This window comes from Electrona antarctica (assembly GCF_951216825.1).
Source record: "Electrona antarctica genome assembly, chromosome: 7".
Taxonomy (NCBI): domain Eukaryota; kingdom Metazoa; phylum Chordata; class Actinopteri; order Myctophiformes; family Myctophidae; genus Electrona; species Electrona antarctica.
The window spans coordinates 21,803,540-21,826,018 of record NC_136812.1 but is presented as its reverse complement, the minus strand read 5'-3'; the positions used below and the strand labels follow the sequence as shown (position 1 = coordinate 21,826,018).

Here is a 22,479-nt window from a genome sequence, read left to right as displayed (position 1 = left end):
CACAGGAAGTGGAGGGCTGAGAGCGCAGCAAACAGGCCAATTATCCCCATTCTATTGGGGCCTGCCCCCAGAGGCAAATTCAATGGAAACAAAGAGCAGAGGGCGCTGTTTTTCCTTTTTTTGACGATGGGTTCTCAGATTGCTTGTCTGGATACGGGAAAAGAATAACATGTGTTCTAATGGATCCGATGTATAGCTATTTCGTAGTCACTAGCCGAGGTACCCAGGCTTTTCATTTTGGGTGGGAACCCCTTTTGGTGTTAGCATTATGTTATGCTTTAGCTATTGAAAAATAGCAGATCTACAAGCTTGTAGGTCTGCTATTTTTGAAAAATGACTGACGACTGACATAGAAACATAGCTTTTTCAGAAAACTGTCAGGATGTAGAAGACATTTTTAGAATCTGATCTCAGGTCAAAATGGGCTAGACCAGAACGCAGGCTGGCTAGGCCAGGCTATGTAGTCACAAGCTCCTTTTCAGACGTTTCATTGATTACATTTTTAAAGAAACATTAATTAAGCACTTTCACTTTAACAATGTATTTGCCTCTTCTGTGTGACACTGTAGCACGACAAAGTAGGGCCATTATTGGCAAACATAAAACAAGAAAACAAGAAAACAAGAAAACATAAAACGTTTAAATATAGAGATACATGGTTTCTGCCTGACAACAACGACGATATATTTGATTCGATTACTCAACCCATGGAGCCTTGACTTCATAGGGATTTTTTACCCGGTGGAGTCTCCGCCAGTCATCAAATTATTGGCTCAGGAATGCGACAAAACAAAAAAATCTCAAGGATTCATGGGGTGTGTAATCGATAGAAAGTAAGTAATTCTTTGGGTGAACTATCCCTTTAATCAGAGGAAGTTGGTAGTGGTACTGCCATCAACAGGTGTCAACTAACTAGTAACTCTGCCACGGAGCAGTGCAGTTACATACACTGAACTGCAGGTGTCAGCAAAGCAATGTGCAGCAAACCTACCTTTATCGCCCTGATCCTGATGGCGGAGACAGAGGGAGCAAGAGAGAGGGGAAGAGGAGTGGGGCGGGGGGGTTACAAAGTATTAAACATCACAGGCAATCTAAGGTTATCTCACTGCTGTGTGTGTGTGTGTGTGTGTGTGTGTGTGTGTGTGTGTGTGTGTGTGTGTGTGTGTGTGTGTGTGTGTGTGTGTGTGTGTGTGTGTGCGTGCGTGCGTGCGTGCGCTTTTGTGTGTGTGTGTGTGTGTGTGTGTGTGTGTGTGTGTGTGTGTGATATTGTGATCATTTTTAATTAACAGCTATCTGGCGTGCTGAGTTGCAGATTCACACCATGTGATATTAAAGAAAGAGTGAGCAATCGTGAGAGAGAGAGAGAGAGGGAGAGAGAGAGAGAATGTACAACTTATCTCTGACAGACAATGCATCTTTTTATAGTTTCACAAGATATAATTACTCAAAGTGTTAATTTAACACAGCTCTGTTTACACCTTTATTTTATTCCTATTTATATTCCATATTTATTTGTACATACATTGTTTTATCTTGATTGTTTTGTTCCACTTTTGCTTTGGCAATGTAAACGTATGTTTTCTAATGCCAATAAAGCTCCATTTGAATTGAATTGAATTGAATTGATTTGAATTGAATTGAATTGAATTGAATTGAATTGAATTGAATTGAATTGAATTGAATTGAATTGAATTGAATTGAATTGAATTGAATTGAGAGAGAGAGAGAGAGAGAGAGAGAGAGAGAGAGAGAGAGAGAGAGAGAGAGAGAGAGAGAGAGAGAAAAGATAAGATAAGGAAAGAAAAAAGCAACAGAAAAAAAGAGAGCAAGTTGACAGCAGAGTAATTAATATCTATGACTGGCGTTAGAAGAGTATGAGTCATCATCCATCATCGAGTGTTTTAGAAGTCAGATTGAAAGCTCATCAGGCCATGTAGAATAGCTGAGCAGCAACAGGAAGGCTGAACCTGATGAGCCTTGATGTGAAACGCCACGGCATGTCAGCTCTGATTTCACACAGCGCGTCTGAAGATGGGTAGTGACAGACAGTCATGTCACATGTCTGTCTGTCACACAATGAAAGAAATGCTACAGGAACAGAAGAGAGAACTCTGGTGGTGCACTGGAACTTTGTGTTTCCCAAACAGTTGGTCCCATCTTACAGTAGGTCGACGACCAATTTTTGGCTCAAGTACATTTCTATATTTCAAAAGCTTAGGGCTGCATCGATCTTCTTAGCGATTATTTTATCGATAACATTTTAGATTTAAATGAATAATTGAGGTTAAAAAATACCCATCAAGAGATCTACGCTAATAAATTCAGATTTCTTATCGATTAATTAGATTATTCTGATGAACCACTTAAGCGTTATTTTATATATTGCTGTGCAAACATAGCAAATGTACAAGCTCAGAACATACAGCATCACAAAGTGTTTTGAGTTTGTAGATGCTCTTTTGTGTCTTTTGAAATAGATATATATTTTTTAAATAATCGGTTAAATTGATAATAGTTAACTTAACCTCAAATGGAGTTTACGTGGACATTTTTGGTTAAACACCAAACCCTGTGGTTTTTTTAACAGTGAGTCAGGCGTCAGGTTGCAACTCACCTCTTTGTCCCCAGACCTGTTCACTCTCACTGTCTTTAACCTTGCCCGCTCCTTCTTCTCTGCCCTGAGAGGCCGCAAAGACAGAAAGAAAAGGGGGAAAATGAGAGAAATGGTAGGGTAGATGGCAAAAACATAAACGGAAAATTAAAAAAAAGAGTGAGAGAAGCCGAGAGGGAGAAGGTCAGATGACATTGCACCGCTAGCTAGGAGATGAAATATTACAGTGGAAAGGTGCGCTCAGTTGAGCACAACTCTCAGCCACAAGGCACACAAGCCCTTATAGCCTTGTATGTAGTGACATTTCTACCTGTAGCCACGAGAGTAGCGTGGCATGTGATTACCTGTTGTGCATCGTCTCCGTTGTCTGCCTCTCCATCTGACAAACATTCATCGTCTACCTCTATCCATCTTTTGTCATTATCATTTCACTGTAAGCCACAGTCTGATTGTTATGTCTGCATCACGAGTAGGCATACATCAATATATCGATATAACCTGGTGGCAATTTAAATTGATTTAATAAAAACATGTATCGCGATACATGTTTTTATAATTTTTTTAATAAAAAATAGAAATAAGTTTGTGTTTAAAAAAATCGTGAAAAATAGTATCGTGAACCTAATCGGACCTATCGTGATTCAAATCGGACGTATGGTGAGTTGAGTGAATCGTTACATGCCTAATCATGAGTCAATCAAAATCCACTTTTATACAGAGATCCATAATGGCATGAAGAAGAGCTGTGATTAATCGTGGCTTGGCTTCTTTTTTCTTTACACATAATCAAACAAAGTCGCTTTTACATTCTGTCAATCAGGCGTGCACAACACTTAACTTGACTCAGGCCCACACACACCGGCCCTGGCTCTCATCATTACGTTTAACGTTGATTTTGTTGTTTGATAACGGGTGTTGAAAGATTAACTTTAAACTTCTGTGCCATTAAAGACTTGAATGTTCTCCCTGAAACTGGGGAGAAAGACTCTCTTTGTATCTACAAACCCTCCCGCTCACTCAGATCAGCCAACGCAGGGAAGCTGGAGGTACCTTCACTAAAAACGCCGGGACAACGCTCCACACGTCCCAAACTCTTCTCCCTTCTGGCTCCAAAACTATGGAATGCACTTCCCATTGCAGTCAGAACTGCAGCCTCACTCCCAATCTTCCGCCGTAGTCTGAAAACCCACCTCTTCAGACTCCACCATGGCCCGTAGCACTTGCCCTAGCCTAGCCCCTTAGATAGCACATTATGTAGACTTAGATAGTATTTTAAACAGACTTATAGCTTGTTATGTAGACAGCTCTAGAATTGCACTTTATGTAGTCATAGCACTTTATAGTACACATGTATAATATATTATATAGTATAGTATGTATAGTTTACATAGATACTCCACTGTTACGTTCTTAGTTTACGCATGATTCATGATAACTACTTTTTATACATGTGATGTATGCCATGCTTTTTGTTATTGCTTAATGTAAGTCGCTCTGGATTAAGAGCGTCTGCTAAATGCCTAAATTGTAAATTGTAAATTGTATCTACATGCTACAGCATCCATTCCTATCAGTTTATCTCTCCCCCTCTCTCTATATATATCCTCCAAAACATACATCATTCACTCTTTCCAATTGTCATCTTTCCATCCCTCCCTCTCACCTCCTCTCATTCTAACATGTGCCCTTCCTTGTCTTTCCATTGGCTTCTCACCCCCCGCCTCTCTATTTTCCAGGGCTCTAATACGTCACTGTTGCTCTCTCTCCATCTTTGCCACCTCTTCACCTCTTTCAGCCCTGTCAGTAAAGCGACAGCACTGTCAGTATGTCAGTATGACAAGTCACCTCCTCCTCCTCCTCGCAGCCCTGAGACCTATTATCATCTGTCTGTCACCTCGTCTGCTTGACGGGGTGAGAAGGTGGGAGTTAACGGGAAGAGGGAGGGAGGAGATGGAGTGAGTGAGTGAGAGAGGAGGCGACGTGTCCCCGTCGTCCTAACAGGCTGGCCCGTAAACAAGATTAATTCTTCACCGCTTCGCTGATTAATTCACTGATTAATTCTTCCGCAGATGACTGCTCAGTGTGAGACGCGCGGCAGTCCACAGAGTGCATAAATACATTAGGAATATCAGGGCTGCGTTCTCTTTGTAGGAAATGATGTAACGATGAGCTGAGATACACTGGTGTCCAGGTGTGCCGTGGGATTTTGTGATGAGCATACACTACATTGCAATATATTAGAAAAAGTTGTTTTTTTATTTACTTTATCAGTACTTGGTCTGCACTCATTTCCCAATGCAAATTCTATGTCCGGAAAAAAATACTGGATGTATATTTGAACCACCCTCAGCCTGACGCCCCTATGTTGGGCATGCCACAGATGAAATTTGTAATTAAATGTTTAACTTTTTCCACTTCTAAAAACGAAATCTCTACAAGCTTGTGTGAGCTTGTAGATTGGCTATTTTGCTATGAATGCAGGCGTGCCTTGGGCAAAACCACTGCTCTGAGTGAATACTAAGCATTATCATCTAGTAATCTCTCCACGTACGTCCACTATAAAAGCAGATGTACTGCACGGTACATGAAGAGGCAGGGACCGTATTAGGGGGTCCATATCATCTTTTGGTACTGCAGCAGGGCATATTAAGTTAAACCATTACCAAATGTAATAACCCTATAGTAATTGTGTTAAGCAGTTGAAATCACATCTCCACGGCAACATGAGTACAAGACAAAATAAAATCAATACATATATAAAATAATACAATAATATAGGGGAAATGGAACTAAACAGAGGAACAGATATGAAAACCGTAGTGAACTCTGACCTCCTGCGGCTGGGTATGAGCCCGGCCTCAGCTTGGTGCGGAGGCGGGGGGCTGAGATGGCGGGCGGACCACCACTCCTCTTCACCAGCACTGCTCACGTGGAGGATGTCCCCGAAACGAAACACCAAGGCCTGGCCGGGTGCGCTGGGGTCCGACGGACTGACGTCATAGTCAAACAATGCTCTGCAGACGGACACACGGACACACAGACACACAGACACACACACACACACACACACACACACACACACACACACACACACACACACACACACACACACACACACACACACACACACACACACACACACACACACTTTACTAAAGGATACTCCCTTGAGTTGCAGCAACTCGTTTTCAAGGGGGTCCATAGGGTACAACATACAACAAAACAATACAGCAACAAAACAAACAATAAAGACATGTATACACAAAGGCTCTTCCCCATCACAAACCCACCACAAACCCACTAACCCGAGTTTCATTGAAAAAAATTAAAACAAAAATGAAATATACAACATTAATACAAGAAATAAGACATTGTATGCAAATAAACAAGTGTGATGACAATAGGATAGTCTCAAGACAACACAAAAAAGAGCATTCAGAAACAAGAACAGCTAGATATAACATGATGAACTAGTAATGCATTCTTGAAAGCATCAAAGGAAGTAATTGATCTAAGAGACAAGGGCAGGACGTTCCAGTCTGCTGGTGCTTTGAACTTAAAAGCACGCCTACCTATCTCTCTAGAGATTCTGGGAACAATAAATGTCTTAGAGAATAAGCAGATGAGAATCGGTTCAAAAACTATTTTAAGTATGGTGGGCGGCCCACCATGGACAGCTCTCGAACCTTTAGAGATACAGCGCTTTGAAAATCCTGTTATAATGGAGGCTCAACGGAGCTGGATTTAAAAATCCCATAGCCGGTGGGGACGGAGGCTCTTGCTAAAGGTGAACAAACGGTCGGCGCTTTCATATATGGAGTATACGGTTGTCTACGAACATACGCGTAGATAGCACCAGTAGGTACCGTTAGCCTAGCTACGTTTATGAACGTAGATGGCAGAGAAAAAGTTAAAGACAACATTTAAGGAATGAAGGTGTGTTTCAGAGGTGTTCTGGTAAATTATGTCACAATAGTCCAGTATAGGAAATAATAATTGTCTTGAAAGAAAAACAGTTAATTGATCTGTACATTATTTTAAGACTAACATTTACCCTAGATCTAATGAAGAGTGACATATTGTGTATAGCCAATGTGTGTGAGTCTGAACGCATTCGCGCGTGCGGGTGTGTGTGTGTGTGTGTGTGTGTGTGTGTGTGTGCATGCGTGCGTGCACACATTTGTTTGAGGTAATCTGTCTATCTGATGACCACAGACTTCCTAACCAGTCCACAGGGAAAATACCTGGGAAAGTAGGCCAGTGTGTGTGTGTGTGTGTGTGTGTGTGTGTGTGTGTGTGTGTGTGTGTGTGTGTGTGTGTGTGTGTGTGTGTGTGTGTGTGTGTATGTGTGAATGTATGTGCAGAGAAAAAGGGATAGAGACAGAGAAAGAGAGAGCAAAGGGGGGTGGGTGTTGAGAGAGGAACTAGAGCTGAAGTAACTGGCGTCCCCTAAAGTCCCAACAGCCTTCATCAATAAAACAGGCAGAAGAAGAAATACATAGAGAGGGAGGAGAGACACAAAGGCCTGGAACACTTTCCCTTATGCCGGTCTAGCTTCCATATGCTGGATCACCTTCCCGCATGCAGATTACATTCGTACTTCCTTAATCGTATTTACTGTACCTTGCGTGGTTTTTAGCTGATGTGGGTTTACCTATACTACAGTATGTGTAACTATGCAGATTTTCACCTTTCTTTGTTGCACAATCTGGTCTAGTGAACTGCACCTGCTGCTACGTTTTTAACCCACCCCCCATGGTGGCCCGCTATGTACTGTATGTACACATCTGCATAGGATGCTAATGTTCTAAACATCAAGTACATATCTGCTATTGCATATTATGCTGTTTTGATTATTTAGAAATAAAGACTTTCTCCCATGTCTTTACACCTGTAAACCTCTGCGGTGACCATATAAAGCTGATTCTGAAAGAGATAGACATGCAGAAATGTGCATGGAGACAGAGGGAGATATGTTTCAAAGTACTGGAAGAGAGAGAGAGACAGAGCGACACACTGAAGGAATTCATTGCGTCAAATGTGGGCGAAATGTGGCCGAAAAACACGGCTGAGGAGTGGAGTGGTTTATCCTGGTGCAAAGAAACCAATTACCAAAACAAAAGTGTGGAAAACCTATGACGGTTCACAGAATGGCAGAAGGCTGCATGCCGAGGGGCGAGGCTGGCTGCCAGCTAGCAGCACCTGCCATGTTTTCCATATTTTCAGCCAACTCCCACCCCATACTGTCAGGTAACAATGACAAATGGCCAGGTTCTAATCTATGTTCATCACATAGTCAGCATAGTAATTTGGTGCCCTGGGTGAGGGGAATCTGCTCTGTACGAGTTCATCCACCAGTCAAGCCTGCTAACAGACATGTCGAATGTGCGTGCGTGCGTGCGTGCGTGCGTGCGTGCGTGCGTGCGTGCGTGCGTGCGTGCGTGCGTGCATACGCGGGAGCTGCTTTTGAACTCATATCTTTGCTACTTACAAGGAGCTGTGCACTAACTGGCTGCCTGTGTGTTTATAGGTTTGCAGTCACACACAGTGAAGACACAAGATCATTGTGGGGAAGCTTGGGTGGCGGATGCCATTAAGAGCCAGCATTGACAGAAATAAACTGACTGGGCAAACAACTAGCAGAGTGGGAGGAAAGTGCAACAATAACCTGAGCTATGGTGTACAAACACATAATGAAAGTGTGTTTGTGTTTTGATATATTTGTACTTTAATGGAGTATTTCCGATTTCCAATACTTTTTGTTCTACTCCACTACATCTCGTATTCAAATATTGTACTTTTAATCCACTACATTTATTTGAAACGTATAGTTACTAGTTACTTTGTAGATTTAGATTATTATTACAAAACATTAACCACGTCAGCCCTATATACATCTAATAGCAGATCTACAAGCTCACACTGATGTGACACATTGTGAGCTTGTAGATCTGCTATATTCAAAAGATTTTAATACATTTGACAACTTGAAATGGGACATTCTGAGCACTTTAACTTTTAGTACTTGAAGTCATTTTGAATTCCGTACTTTTACTCCGTATTTCAACATTGCAGTATTGACACTTTTACTTGAGTAAAACATTTGCATTATGCTATGCTTTAGCTATTGAAAAATAGCAGATCTACAAGCTCATAGTGCGCCACCGAGTGGCACGCTACGAGCTTGTAGGTCTGCTATTTTTGAAAAATCGAAGAACGACTGACATAGAAAACTGTCAGGATGTAGAAGACATTTTTATAATCTGATCTCAGGTCAAAATGGGTTAAAGTAAAACATTTGAGAATGTTTCTACCACTGCTTGTCAGCCCTTCCTATTATACACCAGGATTATACAGCAGGTTGTCAGCAGGAGGCTGTCATAGTGGCATATTGTGAACCTAGTTAAGCCAGGTTTATACTGTTAAAGACCAAATTAAATTGCCTTTCACAACCATATTATGACATACAGTAATGAAACAGGGGCTGAGTGCTTCTAAGCCAATCACAGCGATGGGGGCGGGTCGTTCAATGACTGAATCAGTGGAAGTAGCAGGATTTTGGCCGAAGTACCGCTCAAAGAAATTACGTTGACGCTTTACAAATCTGTTTACATTCTCCGTGAATGAAACAAGTGCTGTGATTGGTCGAAAAATATCGTATCCGGGGGAAATACATCTGACGGATGTTCTGGCCCGAAACTTCCGCCGATACACTCTCTGTCTTAGGTTGTGACCAGGCTTTTCTTTTCACAAGATGAGTAAGGCTGGTAGGGGGTAGGGATTGGGTTGGGTATATCCCCGAACGGTATGTGTACAGGTATTAGTACGTTATTTTTCCCGCTTTCATGTTGATTGCATGGTTTGATAATTAACAGATGAATCGTTATCCTCTGTTAGCTTAGGAAATGTTTCAAGTTGTCAAATGTATAAAAATCTTTTGAATGTAGCAGATCTACAAGCTCACAATGTGTCGCATCAGTGTAAACTTGTAGATCTGCTATTAGATGTATATAGGTCTAACGTGGTTAATGTTTTGTAATAATAAAAATCTACAAAGTAACTATAGTAACGATACGTTTCAAATAAATGTAGTGGATTAAAAGTACAATATTTGGATCCGAGTTGTAGTGGAGTAGAAGTAAAAGTATTGGAAATACTCCATTAAAGTACAAATATATCAAAAAGTGATTAGTTACTTTCCACCACTGCTGACAAGGCTGCTCAGTATGTGTTTGTACCATAGCTCAGGTTATTGTTGCACTTTCCTCCCACTCTGCTAGTTGATTGGCCAGTTTAGTTTATTTCTGTAAATGCTGGATCTTAATGGCATCCGCCACCCAAGCTTCTCCACAATGATCTTGTGTCTTCTAAAGTATAACACAGTTAACATTTCTTTTTCTTTTATGCTACCACAATATTTTGCATATGGTGGTTATCCTTTTGATATGTTCCGTATGGGTGTGTCACATATATTGTTATATTATCTGATTTACTGTAGGGCTGTACTGATTTACCCTATACCCTGAAATCTTGAATAAACAAAACTGTAAAAAAGTATAACGCAGTTAAACAAACATTACACACTGCATTCATGCAGTTATGTGGAAATTCTTGGCCGATACCGATGTTAAAAAAAATAATCTAGCCAATAGCCGATACCGATGCCGATGTTTGTATGTATACCGTATTTTTATAGTAGCCCGGGCTGTTAATATGCTAAATCGATTTGGACCCCGGGCGTTTATAAGGAACTAGGCTGCTATTTGCAGTAGGCCGTTATTTATTTATCAGTGAAATTAACCGCTGGGAAAATCCCTAATTGAGAGAGTGCAGGCCTAACAAGCCACCACAGCTCATGAAACATAGGCTACATGGTTAGCAGGGCTTAGTGCTTACCCTACCATCTCTCTCCTTTCTCATGTGGACCTCTTTGATAAAGGCATATAAAAACTTATACACCCAATGAAAATATACACTTCATGGAGTATAGACCATTTGGAATTATAACAATCGGTTGAAGATTGGCTGAGTATGGCACAAGTTAAATCTCAACTTTTTGCACAACGGGCCATTGTGCTGAGGACTGTGGTGGCAGTGTTTTACCTATACTTGTGAGGACCTCTGCTTGGATTCTGAGTATGGAGTATGGCACGAATGATTATTTTGGAGATGTGAAGGACTTTGACCGAGCTGACGCACCCCCCAACGCCCAGTATTGTATTTGTTATTTGGCCCAAAATGATTTTTATATATATAATCCGTTAATCACACAATCAAAGACCGCTGATCGTTACCTGGCGTTAATTACCTCACGCTGCGAAGGGTATTCACTATAGGGTATTCACCATCGGCGCATCGGTAAAAAACTTGACTTTCACCGATGGTAATGGCCGATGGTCTGCTCTGCAGGCAAATCCGGTAATACACCCTTGTACGCAGTTAACAAGGCCAATATCGGCCCCTACCGATTGTCGGCCGATACTAGTGGCAGTGAATCTGCAATGAATGTGGCAGCCACAGTGGGCATCCCTCACTTCACACAAGTGTGCTTTTTAAGTATGATAGGGGACATTTCGTCAGTATCCGTCCTATATGTCCCTTAAAATGATGTTAAAACTTGGTAGAACATTGTATAGCAAATCTAAGTCTCAGGATCGGACTTTCAGCACATGAAGGAACAACGCAGCCTAATCTTTACTAAGGTTAAATGGCTGCACTTCTGTGATAATACCCAGATGATCTGACGAAGGACAACCGGGTTGTTGTGTTCATGCAAAGGCATCAATTTGACTGGCTAGAAGCCTTGGGATTTGAAACCATAGAAATTGATAGACACCAATGTTAACACGAACGATGAGGAGGAGCAATTATTAAAGATATGCTGGACGACATTTGAACGTACACACAACGTGTTCATTTAATTTCCATAGCAGACCAAACGTAATAGACCAAATGGGTCTATTTGGGTCTCTTCATACCATCTGAGAGTTAAATGAACACTCGTGGTTTTAATCCATTCAGGACAGGAACCCCTTTTGGGGTTATGCTTTAGCTATTGAAAAATAGCAGATCTACAAGCTCATAGCTCGGCACCGAGTGCCGCGCTACGAGCTTGTAGATCTGCTATTTTTGAAAAAAATATCTTTGAAGATAATCTTTCAGAGCGAACGTTTTAAACTCAAATCTTTGCTCCTGGAACAACATACTTTCAAATGGGGGTCGGTGGCCAATTACATACTTTTGGGGGTCATTGACATGAAAATGTTTGAGAACCACTGACATAGAAACATGGGTTTTTCAGAAAACTGTCATGATTTAGAAGACATTTGTAGAATCTGGTGTCAGGTCTAAATGGGTTAAGTGCGTACGCCTGACGTCAGAGTGGACGTCAAAGACGTCGGTGTGCCTTGCTATTCGGTGAGGTCACATTGGTTAAAACTATTAGTGGCTGCGGTAATCGGCTCATTCTGCCCTTAGAAATCAATAGTTAATAAGAGAAGTGTGTTTCATCAAGCCAGTCTCTCATACCACTGGATCGTCACGCCCTGGCCTGAACTGACACACCATCAATATTTGAAAAGGGGGCTCTTTCTTTTTGTTCTTCATAGAGAATTCAGAAGCTATACATAGGTCAGGATTCAGGAGCAGGACCAGAAGGCTCTAAGAAGAGAGCACAAAAAAGAGAGAGGGGAACTAAAGTGATTCACAGAACAGTCAACAAAACAGGAAATCGGCAAGGACAAAAAAGAGAGGAAAAATGTGAGTGTGTGTGTGTGTGTGTGTGTGTGTGTGTGTGTGTGTGTGTGTGTGTGTGTGTGTGTCTGTGTGCGCGCGCGCTTGTATGCGTGCGTGTGAGAGAGAGAGAGATTCTGTGATGGTAGATCTGACAACTGCTTTTTCAGTTTTTCTGCTCCTTTCTAAGCCAAGTAGGGCACGCACGCATGCACGTACACGCACATACGCGCACGCGCGCGCACACACACACACACACACACACACACACACACACACACACACACACACACACACACACACACACACACACACACACACACACATGTAAGATGGGTGCAGGTGAGATAAGACCTTATAATAGGTCTGCCACAGACACACTGAAGGGCAATCTGCCACCATGTCCACTGTGAATGCGTGTGCGTGTCTGCGTGCGTGAGAGTGTGAATGTGCATCCAGTAGACATGGTGTCAGTAAAGTGCTGATGTAGCAGGTAGAGACAGATAAGTAAACCTGATCCGCTACGACCAGGGACCTCACAGCTTCTCAGGCTGCCATATTTAGTGAACGTGGATGTGTGTGCGTGTGTGCATGTGTGCGTGTGTGTGTGTGTGTGCGTGTGTGCACATCTGTGGGTCTTACCTGACATATAGTGTGCGTTTCTGTGTGGAGCGTAGAGATGCAGAGCTGGAGCTGACACTGCTAGTCATCATCTGTTCCCTCAGGTCGTGGATCTTCGCCTCAAAGCGGCTGTATTCTGCGCACACAAGCACACATGCAGAAAAAGATAGTGTTAGCTTCATTTCATAAGCAGGGCAAACCCGGCTTAAGGTACATGAGAACTTGAGGATATAGCAAGACAATTTAGGCATGTAGCTGACAGACACTTGAGCGACTTACAATAAGCAAGGTAATCGCATTCATCAAATGCAGAGAAACAGTGTAGTGTAGTGCCTCAGTAAACTAGGACCGCATTTAACCATGAAGAAGTTTAAAGTCTAAAACAATATGCTATCAAAGCATAATCTGTACATTGAAACAATGAACAATGAGGTAAACAATGAATTTAGCATCTATATAAATAATGTGAACACACACACACACACACACACACACACACACACACACACACACACACACACACACACACACACACACACACACACACACACACACACACACACACACACACACACACACACACACACACACACATTTTTTCCTCTCATTGTTGTGCTAAAAAATGTGCTATACAATTAAAATAAATGTAACATTGTGGTCAAGAAAAACAAGCCTATAAGTAACAAAAACATGTCCAAGGTAACATGAGTGTTGGATCGCATGATTTATACTTTGTTGAACACCGGTGTGGCACCAAAGATAGCCAATCTACACAGACAGACACACATGCTCACGTAAATACACACACTTGTGTACACTAGGGACACAGCAACTGAGTCTGCTTCCTAAGCAAGCAGATCACACACACCTGCAGGCACACGCACGCACGCAGCCACACACGCACGTACGCACGCACAGAATGGAACTTGAATACAGCCCTGGACAGACAGAGTTATGTTCTTGCATGACATGACATCCCATTGGCTGATGAAATTCAATATTTATGAATCCATGCATAGTCTGCTGAAATAAGCCCCGTCAGTCTCCTGGTTGTAATGGACATTGATTAATGTATCACCGTTTTAATTTTCATAATGTAAATTACTTCTATAATTTGGATTAGTAATCTGACCACTCCCTCAGCATTTCTGACCATTCCCACTCGCGCACACAATGGCAGACCTCCCGCAGTTCATTTCCGACTGACCAAATGTTAAGGGTTGTTTAGTCACACACAATCTTGCAATGTTACTTTCTAATCCCACATGATCTCACAATATTTCCATTGAGACACAAAAAAATTACAAACAGAAACACAGAATGAGAGAGAGAGAGAGAGAGAGAGAGAGAGAGAGAGAGAGAGAGAGAGAGTGAAAGAGAGAGAGAGAAAGAGAGATGGCCATTACAGCACCACGGACAGCGACACAGTGGGCTTGGCTGGACTTAATGCTTGACAGTAGCCTATAGGTTATTACATAGATGCCTCATGCACATACCTGTTGGGAACAACATTCTCCTTTGCATTTAGCCATAAGATAAATGCATTCATAACAAGCTAAAGTAAAGCACGGCCACACATGCAGCATTTACACTATACCTCTGGTATATTATAGGAATAGGTGCAGGTTTTGGTGGGAGAGTCACCATTCCCGTCAACAGGCGTTTAAAACCACCCGCTCCGGCAACATTTGCATTGAGCCCCACAGGATCAATATGTCAATGCAGGGTTCTACTCCCCAGTGTTGAGTATATAGGACACCTATTGGTTGACAAGCAGCACTGCAGGAAGCTCATAACCACAATGGCTGCCCTTGCCATGAGGCAGACGTTTGGTCTCTCACACGGGACGGGGGACAAGGGTTCAGATCCAGGGTGGGACACAGAAGTTACAGATTGCAGGATTAAACCATGGCAAGCCATTCAAAAAGAACTCCCTCTCTCTCTCCCTCCCTCTCTCTCTCTCTCTCTCTCTCTCTCTCTCTCACACTGTTTGTGTGCTGTGTGTGTGTCCCTGAGCCATTACTGTAGAAGACAGAATCTAATTAAGCTTGAGTAATTCAATCGTACTGTAGCTACAGTACATGCAGGCACACAAGCGCACGCACGCACGCACACACTTGCACGCACATACACACTCTACAGATTCAATCTCTTCTCTCTCTCCCTCTCTTTCTCTCTGTGCTAACTAGCCCCTTTCCATAATGCTGACAACAAACGACACAGAAAAATAACAATCTCAGCTCTGATTTACATTAAAATACATTATGGCAATACAGAGACAGGCAAAAAAAGTGATTATAAGAGATCAAAGCAGGACTGATCACCTTAAACTAACACTTTCAAAATGTTCTCTCTCAGGCATGTATGTACGTCATATGCACGCATTCACCGTTACACGCACGCACGACAGTTGCACACATACACACTCAAACAAACAACCGAGCAATGTGGTTAACAGTGAACACAAACGCAAGTCTCACTCAGATCAGTTTTCTTCTCTTTTGCATTACAAATCTATCGACCAAAGACAGTAACAGAGCTGAGCCATTGGTACGAATCCAACACAGTGCTTTACTCAAACACATCTTCTGCAATAAGGTAAACTGGAAGTGGAAATAAAGTCAAGAAGTAAATTCCCAAAGACCAAACAACAACATCTTTCTGATGTGAGCCAGAGGCACAATTAGCAAAGAATCCACTGTCATATCGGTGATCATAAGGAGACACTTTTAGACCCACGGTTCTAATGCTACAGTGCACACACGCGCATGCGCACACGCACGCACACACACACACACACACACACACACACACACACACACACACACACACACACACACACACACACACACACACACACACACACACACACACACACACACACACACACACACACACACACACACACACACACACACAGAAAGTCTGAGCAGAAATAACAAAATCAGTGTCAGCAATATAATTATGTCAGGTCGAAACCTCATTCCATTCATGTCCAAAACTGTTACGTTTCAGGATCCAAATATAAAAAATATCACAAATAGCTGATCTACAAGCTCAAGCCTGTAAATCGGCTATTTTTGCTACTTTTGTGTAACACTGTGACAAATTAGAACATCAATTTAGGGAAAAATAAAACAACATAAAAAGTTAAAATATGGAAATAAGAAGCTTTTGCCCGACAGCAATGATTATGCTAATTCACTTCTATTCTGGTGGAACGTGGTTTCCAAACCGTGATAAATCACAAAACCAACAGACCACTGGAGGCAAGACTTCATGAGTGAATTAGTTCACTTAATCTAAACTAAAAGCTTGTTTCTGGAACATTCGTCATCAAACTGGACAAAGAACAGATGTAAGACGTTAGCTAACTCACTGTACTCACGTGCGTACCTGTATGAATCTCCGTCCGCCTATCCGTCCGTCCGTCTGTCTACCATATATTCCATATGAAGATTCTCAGGTCAATGAGTGCGCGCTCACGCAGCTTTTGGTCGCGTGCAAGTGGTCTCGCGTATTATTGAAAGAAAGCAAGCATGTGTGTGCATGAGTGCATGAGTGTGTGCATGAGTGTGTGTGTGTGTGTGTGTGTGTGTGTGTGTGTGTGTGTGTGTGTGTGTGTAAGTAGTAGTGATAGAGATACCTCTAATGCCAGTTCCACGTTGGATCCAGTGCGCGCACGTGTGTGTATGTGTGTGTGTGCATGTGTGCAGCATGCACGAGTGATGTGTATGTAGTCTGTATGTGAGTGTGTAGGAAAGAGTGAACGCAACTTAGAGAGAATATATGTGTGTATGCGACTGCGTGTGAGTGTGTGTATGTGCGCGTGTGTAAAGTCGGTCCAGTGCTGCTCAGCTGCCACGGAAACAACAGATGCTAATTCTCTCTCACACATTCCACCTCGCTCTCTCAATCTCTCTCTCTCTTTTTCTCTCTCTCGCTCTCTCTCTCCCTCCCTCTCTCGTTCAGTGATGCGTTCATTCGCCCCTCCCCCTTTGACAGCAGCTTGCTCTAGGGTGGAGCACCACACACACACACACACACACACACACACACACACACACACACACACACACACACACACACACACACACACACACACACACACACACACACACACACACACACACACACACACACACACACACACAGTATCCTCAGGTTAGTCATGCAAAAGGTTGAGTCTCTGCCAGGCTCTCCTGCCCCATTTTGGCCCATAGACCTTGCCAACACTCACACAAGCATCCACATATGGCAGGGCATGACCAGGTTTTGGAATCAAATATTCTCACATTTGTGGATGCCAACCCCCAAAACAAAAAGAAAAACACAAGATGACATAGCCCCACACGTGACTTCCTCACTTCAAAAGAAGAAGAAACACGTACACGCACACATTTCCCTTTCATATGTGGGTATAATAATGTTGATTAGGGATGCATTGTGCTTTGTTACTATGGTTAGGGCCACGGGCAAATGCTTCTCCATCTACCTTTGATGGTGTTTGGGTGATGATGATCAGATCTGGGGTTGGGTGCATTTACACCTGGGCTACATGTTTTCAACTCTATTCTGATCCAGTCAACCAGAACAACCAGTTTATTTTTGGGAGAAAAGAGGAGGGGAAGGAGAGAAGTGTAAGAAAGAACGATAATAGTAGATAGAAGGAGAAGAAAAAGACAGAAATAGGTGAGAGAAACAGAAAGAAATAGAGATAATACAAAGAGGAGAGGCAAAGGAAAGGGGGAGGGGTGATGATGGAGATAAATGGCTCTGAGGCTCATATATCCTTCTACTCTCCTTCCACACTCTTCTCTCGCGGCCTTCCTTCTTCCCTCTCTCATTTTATATCTCCACGCTTATTCTCTCCTTCCGCTTTCCTATAGCCTTGCCTATCTTGTCTCCTTTTATCTCTAATTGTTTCATTCCATTTGTCCACTTGTCACCATTCTGCCCTCTCTCTCTGTCCCTCTCCTCTCCTCCCTAGAGGAAGCTGTTCCTTCTCTCTCCTGTCCTCTCCTCCCTAGAGGAAGCTGTTCCTTCTCTCTCCTCTCCTCTCCTCCCTAGAGGAAGCTGTTCCTTCCCTCTCTCCTCTCCTCCCTAGAGGAAGCTGTTCCTTCTCTCTCCTCTCCTCTCCTCCCTAGAGGAAGCTGTTCCTTCTCTCTCTCCTCTCCTCTCCTCCCTAGAGGAAGCTGTTCCTTCTCTCTCTCCTCTCCCTAGAGGAAGCTGTTCCTTCTCTCTCCTCTCCTCTCCTCCCTAGAGGAAGCTGTTCCTTCCCTCTCTCCTCTCCTCCCTAGAGGAAGCTGTTCCTTCTCTCTCCTCTCATCTCCTCTCTATGGAAGCTGTTCCTTCCCTCTCTCCTCTCCTCCCTAGAGGAAGCTGTTCCTTCTCTCTCCTCTCCTCTCCTCCCTAGAGGAAGCTGTTCCTTCCCTCTCTCCTCTCCTCCATAGAGGAAGCTGTTCCTTCTCTCTCCTCTCCTCTCCTCCCTAGAGGAAGCTGTTCCTTCCCTCTCTCCTCTCCTCCCTAGAGGAAACTGTTCCTTCTCTCTCTCCTCTCCTCCCTAGAGGAAGCTGTTCCTTCTCTCTCCTCTCCTCCCTAGAGGAAACTGTTCCTTCTCTCTCCTCCCTAGAGGAAACTGTTCCTTCTCTCTCCTCTCCTCTACTCCCTAGAGGAAGCTGTTCCTTCTCTCTCCTCCCTAGAGGAAACTGTTCCTTCTCTCTCCTCCCTAGAGGAAACTGTTCCTTCTCTCTCCTCTCATCTCCTCCCTAGAGGAAGCTGTTCCTTCCCTCTCTCCTCTCCTCCCTAGAGGAAGCTGTTCCTTCTCTCTCCTCTCCTCTCCTCCCTAGAGGAAGCTGTTCCTTCTCTCTCTCCTCTCCTCCCTAGAGGAAGCTGTTCCTTCGCTCTCTCCTCTCCTCCCTAGAGGAAGCTGTTCCTTCTCTCTCCTCTCATCTCCTCCCTAGAGGAAGCTGTTCCTTCTCTCTCCTCTCCTCTCTAGAGGAAGCTGTTCCTTCTCTCTCCTCTCCTCTCCTCCCTAGAGGAAGCTGTTCCTTCTCTCTCCTCTCCTCCCTAGAGGAAGCTGTTCCTTCTCAAGCTGTTCCTTCTCTCTCCTCTCCTCCCTAGAGGAAGCTGTTCTTTCTCTCTCCTCTCCTCTCCTCTCCTCCCTAGAGGAAGCTGTTCCTTCTCTCTCCTCTCCTCCCTAGAGGAAGCTGTTCCTTCTCAAGCTGTTCCTTCTCTCTCCTCTCCTCTCCTCCCTAGAGGAAGCTGTTCCTTCCCTCTCTCCTCTCCTCCCTAGAGGAAGCTGTTCCTGCTCTCTCCTCTCCTCTCCTCCCTAGAGGAAGCTGTTCCTTCTCTCTCTCGTCTCCTCTCCTCCCTAGAGGAAGCTGTTCCTTCTCTCTCTCGTCTCCTCTCCTCCCTAGAGGAAGCTGTTCCTTCTCTCTCCTCTCCTCTCCTCTCCTCTCCTCTATAGAGGAAGCTATTCCTCCAGCAGTAAGCAGGAAGCTCACAGCATTGTCGAGCTGTAGAAAAGTAAGGAAACCACAAGAGGCAGTCCAGCCTTCATCTTGGCACTATAGTAGGCTAGTTATTAGCACTATACGAAATGTGGAAACCCGTTGTACATTATTATTATAATTCTCCTGATGTTAGAGATCACGACAGGCAAGAGGTCCCTATTGTAAAATCTCCATGGTGGAAGACCCAGATTGAGCCTGAAAGGAGGATACATGTAAGGGGGAGCCCAGATGTAGACACAAGGAGAATTCCCAGAAGAAAAGACACGATTATTAGCCATGAAGTAGTAATTAAAGACTATAAGATCTCTCCGAGATAAAGTCAATTGTAGTCCTTTTAATCATAAGGTTAATCTCACACGAAAATACCAAAGATTGAAATCTAATGGGAAAACCACCAATCAGATGATCAGGAGAACACGGTGCGAGGGTTTAAAGAGACAAGGAGGTTACATCACCTTAACAACTGTATAATGTTCTACAACCTAATAATACATTATTATTATTTATATAATATAATATAATATAATATAATATAATATAATATAATATAATATAATATAATATAATATAATATAATATAATATAATCAAAACACACAATCTTCCTGCAGCACGCAAGATGCGTTATTTTTTAAACTTCAAAAGTTTGAAAAATATTGAATTGAAAAATCTAGACAAAAATAGTCCCTTGGAGAAAATACTTATTTATACTTATTTAAGTACAGGAGAATTATAATGACTTTAGACAACGCTGTGATAGACCAGGTGCTTTAATTGACTCTATGAAGGGGAATTCATGAGCTCATTTCATGTCAAAAGAGTAAAGCGGCCCAAAGGAGTTGTAATTCTGATGAAAGCCTTTAGGCATACAAGTTCTAACTTCCTGGAAACATCATCAGTTACCAGGCAACAGAAGAAAAAAAACATGCCTGCAGTGATACAACTCAGTCGATGTAAGTCACTGGTCTAAAAATAGCTCCCAGCTCTCCTCATCTATAATTGAAATCATACAGCATGCTAATCGATATGGTTATTGATCAAATGATCTGGTTCCAGGAGAGGAGACAAAAGGAGAGAGGAGATGAGACGAGAGTAAAAGAAAGAAAGAAAGAAAGAAAGAAAGAAAGAAAAAAAGCACGCACGCACGCACGCACGCACGCACGCACGCACGCACGCACGCACGAACAAAATTAAATGAATCCTCTCAACATCCATCACCAGAGACATGGAGAGTGACAAATACTACCACCAACACACTCCAGACATTTGCCTATAAGACGCATTCTGAACATCAGGTGGCCCGATAAAATATAAAATGGATTACTGGAGAAAACCAACCAAAACTCCATCAGCCAGGATGTGAAGAAGAGAAAGTTGGTGTGGATTGGACATACCCTCCGAAAACCTACTGACAACATCACTAGGCAAGCACTGGACTGGAATCCACAGGGTAAAAGAAAAGTGGGAAGGCCAAAACACACCTGGAGAAGATCAGTGGAGAGTGAGGCAATGTGTGCGTGTATGCATGTGTGCATGCGTGCGTGCATGCATGTGTGCGTGCGTAGGTGTGTGTGCGTGTGTGCATAGGTGTGTGTGAGTAGGTATGTTGGTGTGTGTGAGTAGGTGTGTTGGTGTTTGTGTCGGAGTGACTGTTTGAGTGTGTAATCAGGGTGACTGACACCACTGTTGGTATGACCAGTGGTATGACCAGTCAAATATCAGTATCACTTAAGGGCCCTATTTTCACCATGCTATAGACAGGCATGCAGGCAACAGGTGTGCAAAGCCGCACAAAGCCCGCGGCGCAACATTTTTGAGGATTTAATGGCTACCAAATCGATTTTGGGGGGTCGTGGGGGACACTAAGGTTAATACTACACGTAGGGCTCTATTTTCGTCCATGCTAAAACCCTTATCCCTAAACATCTTTGCCTATTTATTACGGGAAAGGCATCAAAAGGCTTAACTCATTGACTGCCACCTAGTGGTGGCTTAGGTACTGCGCTTGTGCCATGTATAGTAAGTGAATGGGAGGATCCTTATGTTGAAAGGGCCTTTGGCCGGAAACCGCTGAGTCAAGAAGTAAAATCCGCACTTTAACATGTCCCAGGATTGTCATTTAATACACCCAAAACATACTTTTTTCGGGAGTGAAACCGGAGTGTTACACTGGGAAACTGGACACAGCTGAGCACCCAAATTAATTGATATTAAAAAAGGCGTCCTTAGTGGCAACGGGTACATTAAAGAATATATGTATATGCAATCAAACAAAACATGCACATGTTGTTGCTATACGCCTTGCTGCTCTGTGCCATGATTGGCTACCGTGAGAGGAGGGTTGATATAAATAACATGAGGGGATCGCGCCACACACACACTCAGCACGCACCTTCATAAACCACGGTCCACTTGGCTGGAAGTGACTGCATGAAACACAGGAAGTACTGCTGGGCAATGCCTGCTATCACCACAGGAACATGACAAACATAAAACTCACACACACAGACACACACCTCAGCGTGGACAGACGGTCCTATATGAGCTCAATCACCAGTCACTAATGTGGTCTGTAGGAGAGTCACGACTCAGGGCACACACACTCACACACGCACGCACGCACACGCGCGCGCAGCCGCGCACACGCGCACGCACGCACACACGCGCGCGCACACGCACACGCACACGCACACACACACACAAAGTAGACACCCCCTCTTGCTACAATAGCTGCTGTAGCATTTGTCAACCAGCAGGTCGCAGTTAACTACGTAATCGTGCATTTCCCGTCAGTTGTTTGTTTGGTTGGTTGGTCACCCCAGGCATGACATCACGTGATGTCATCAATATTAAGCCCATATATGGAGATCCCTGATGTCATCAATATTGGCCAGCAACTCTACATCTCACCTCAAACCCTTAGATCTCCATATGTGACCAAATTTGACTGAGGGACTGCCATTGAATTAAAAAATCATAGCTTCAAATTGATATATTGGTT

The 22,479-nt window shown here is 43.2% G+C and overlaps 1 protein-coding gene across 1 annotated transcript in view; it reads right to left on the bottom strand.

Annotated features, from left to right (window-relative positions):
• The window catches only part of LOC306926641 (disks large homolog 4-like), a 144,580-nt gene that overhangs the window by 7,425 nt on the left and 114,676 nt on the right, over positions 1-22,479 (bottom strand). The window contains exons 14-17 of the mRNA XM_079506012.1: positions 12,986-13,100; positions 5,443-5,625; positions 2,615-2,678; positions 992-1,007 (exon numbers count right to left, since the gene is read on the bottom strand). Of these exons, the coding sequence (XP_079362138.1) occupies positions 992-1,007; positions 2,615-2,678; positions 5,443-5,625; positions 12,986-13,100 (378 nt within the window). The remainder of the gene's footprint in view (positions 1-991; positions 1,008-2,614; positions 2,679-5,442; positions 5,626-12,985; positions 13,101-22,479) is intronic.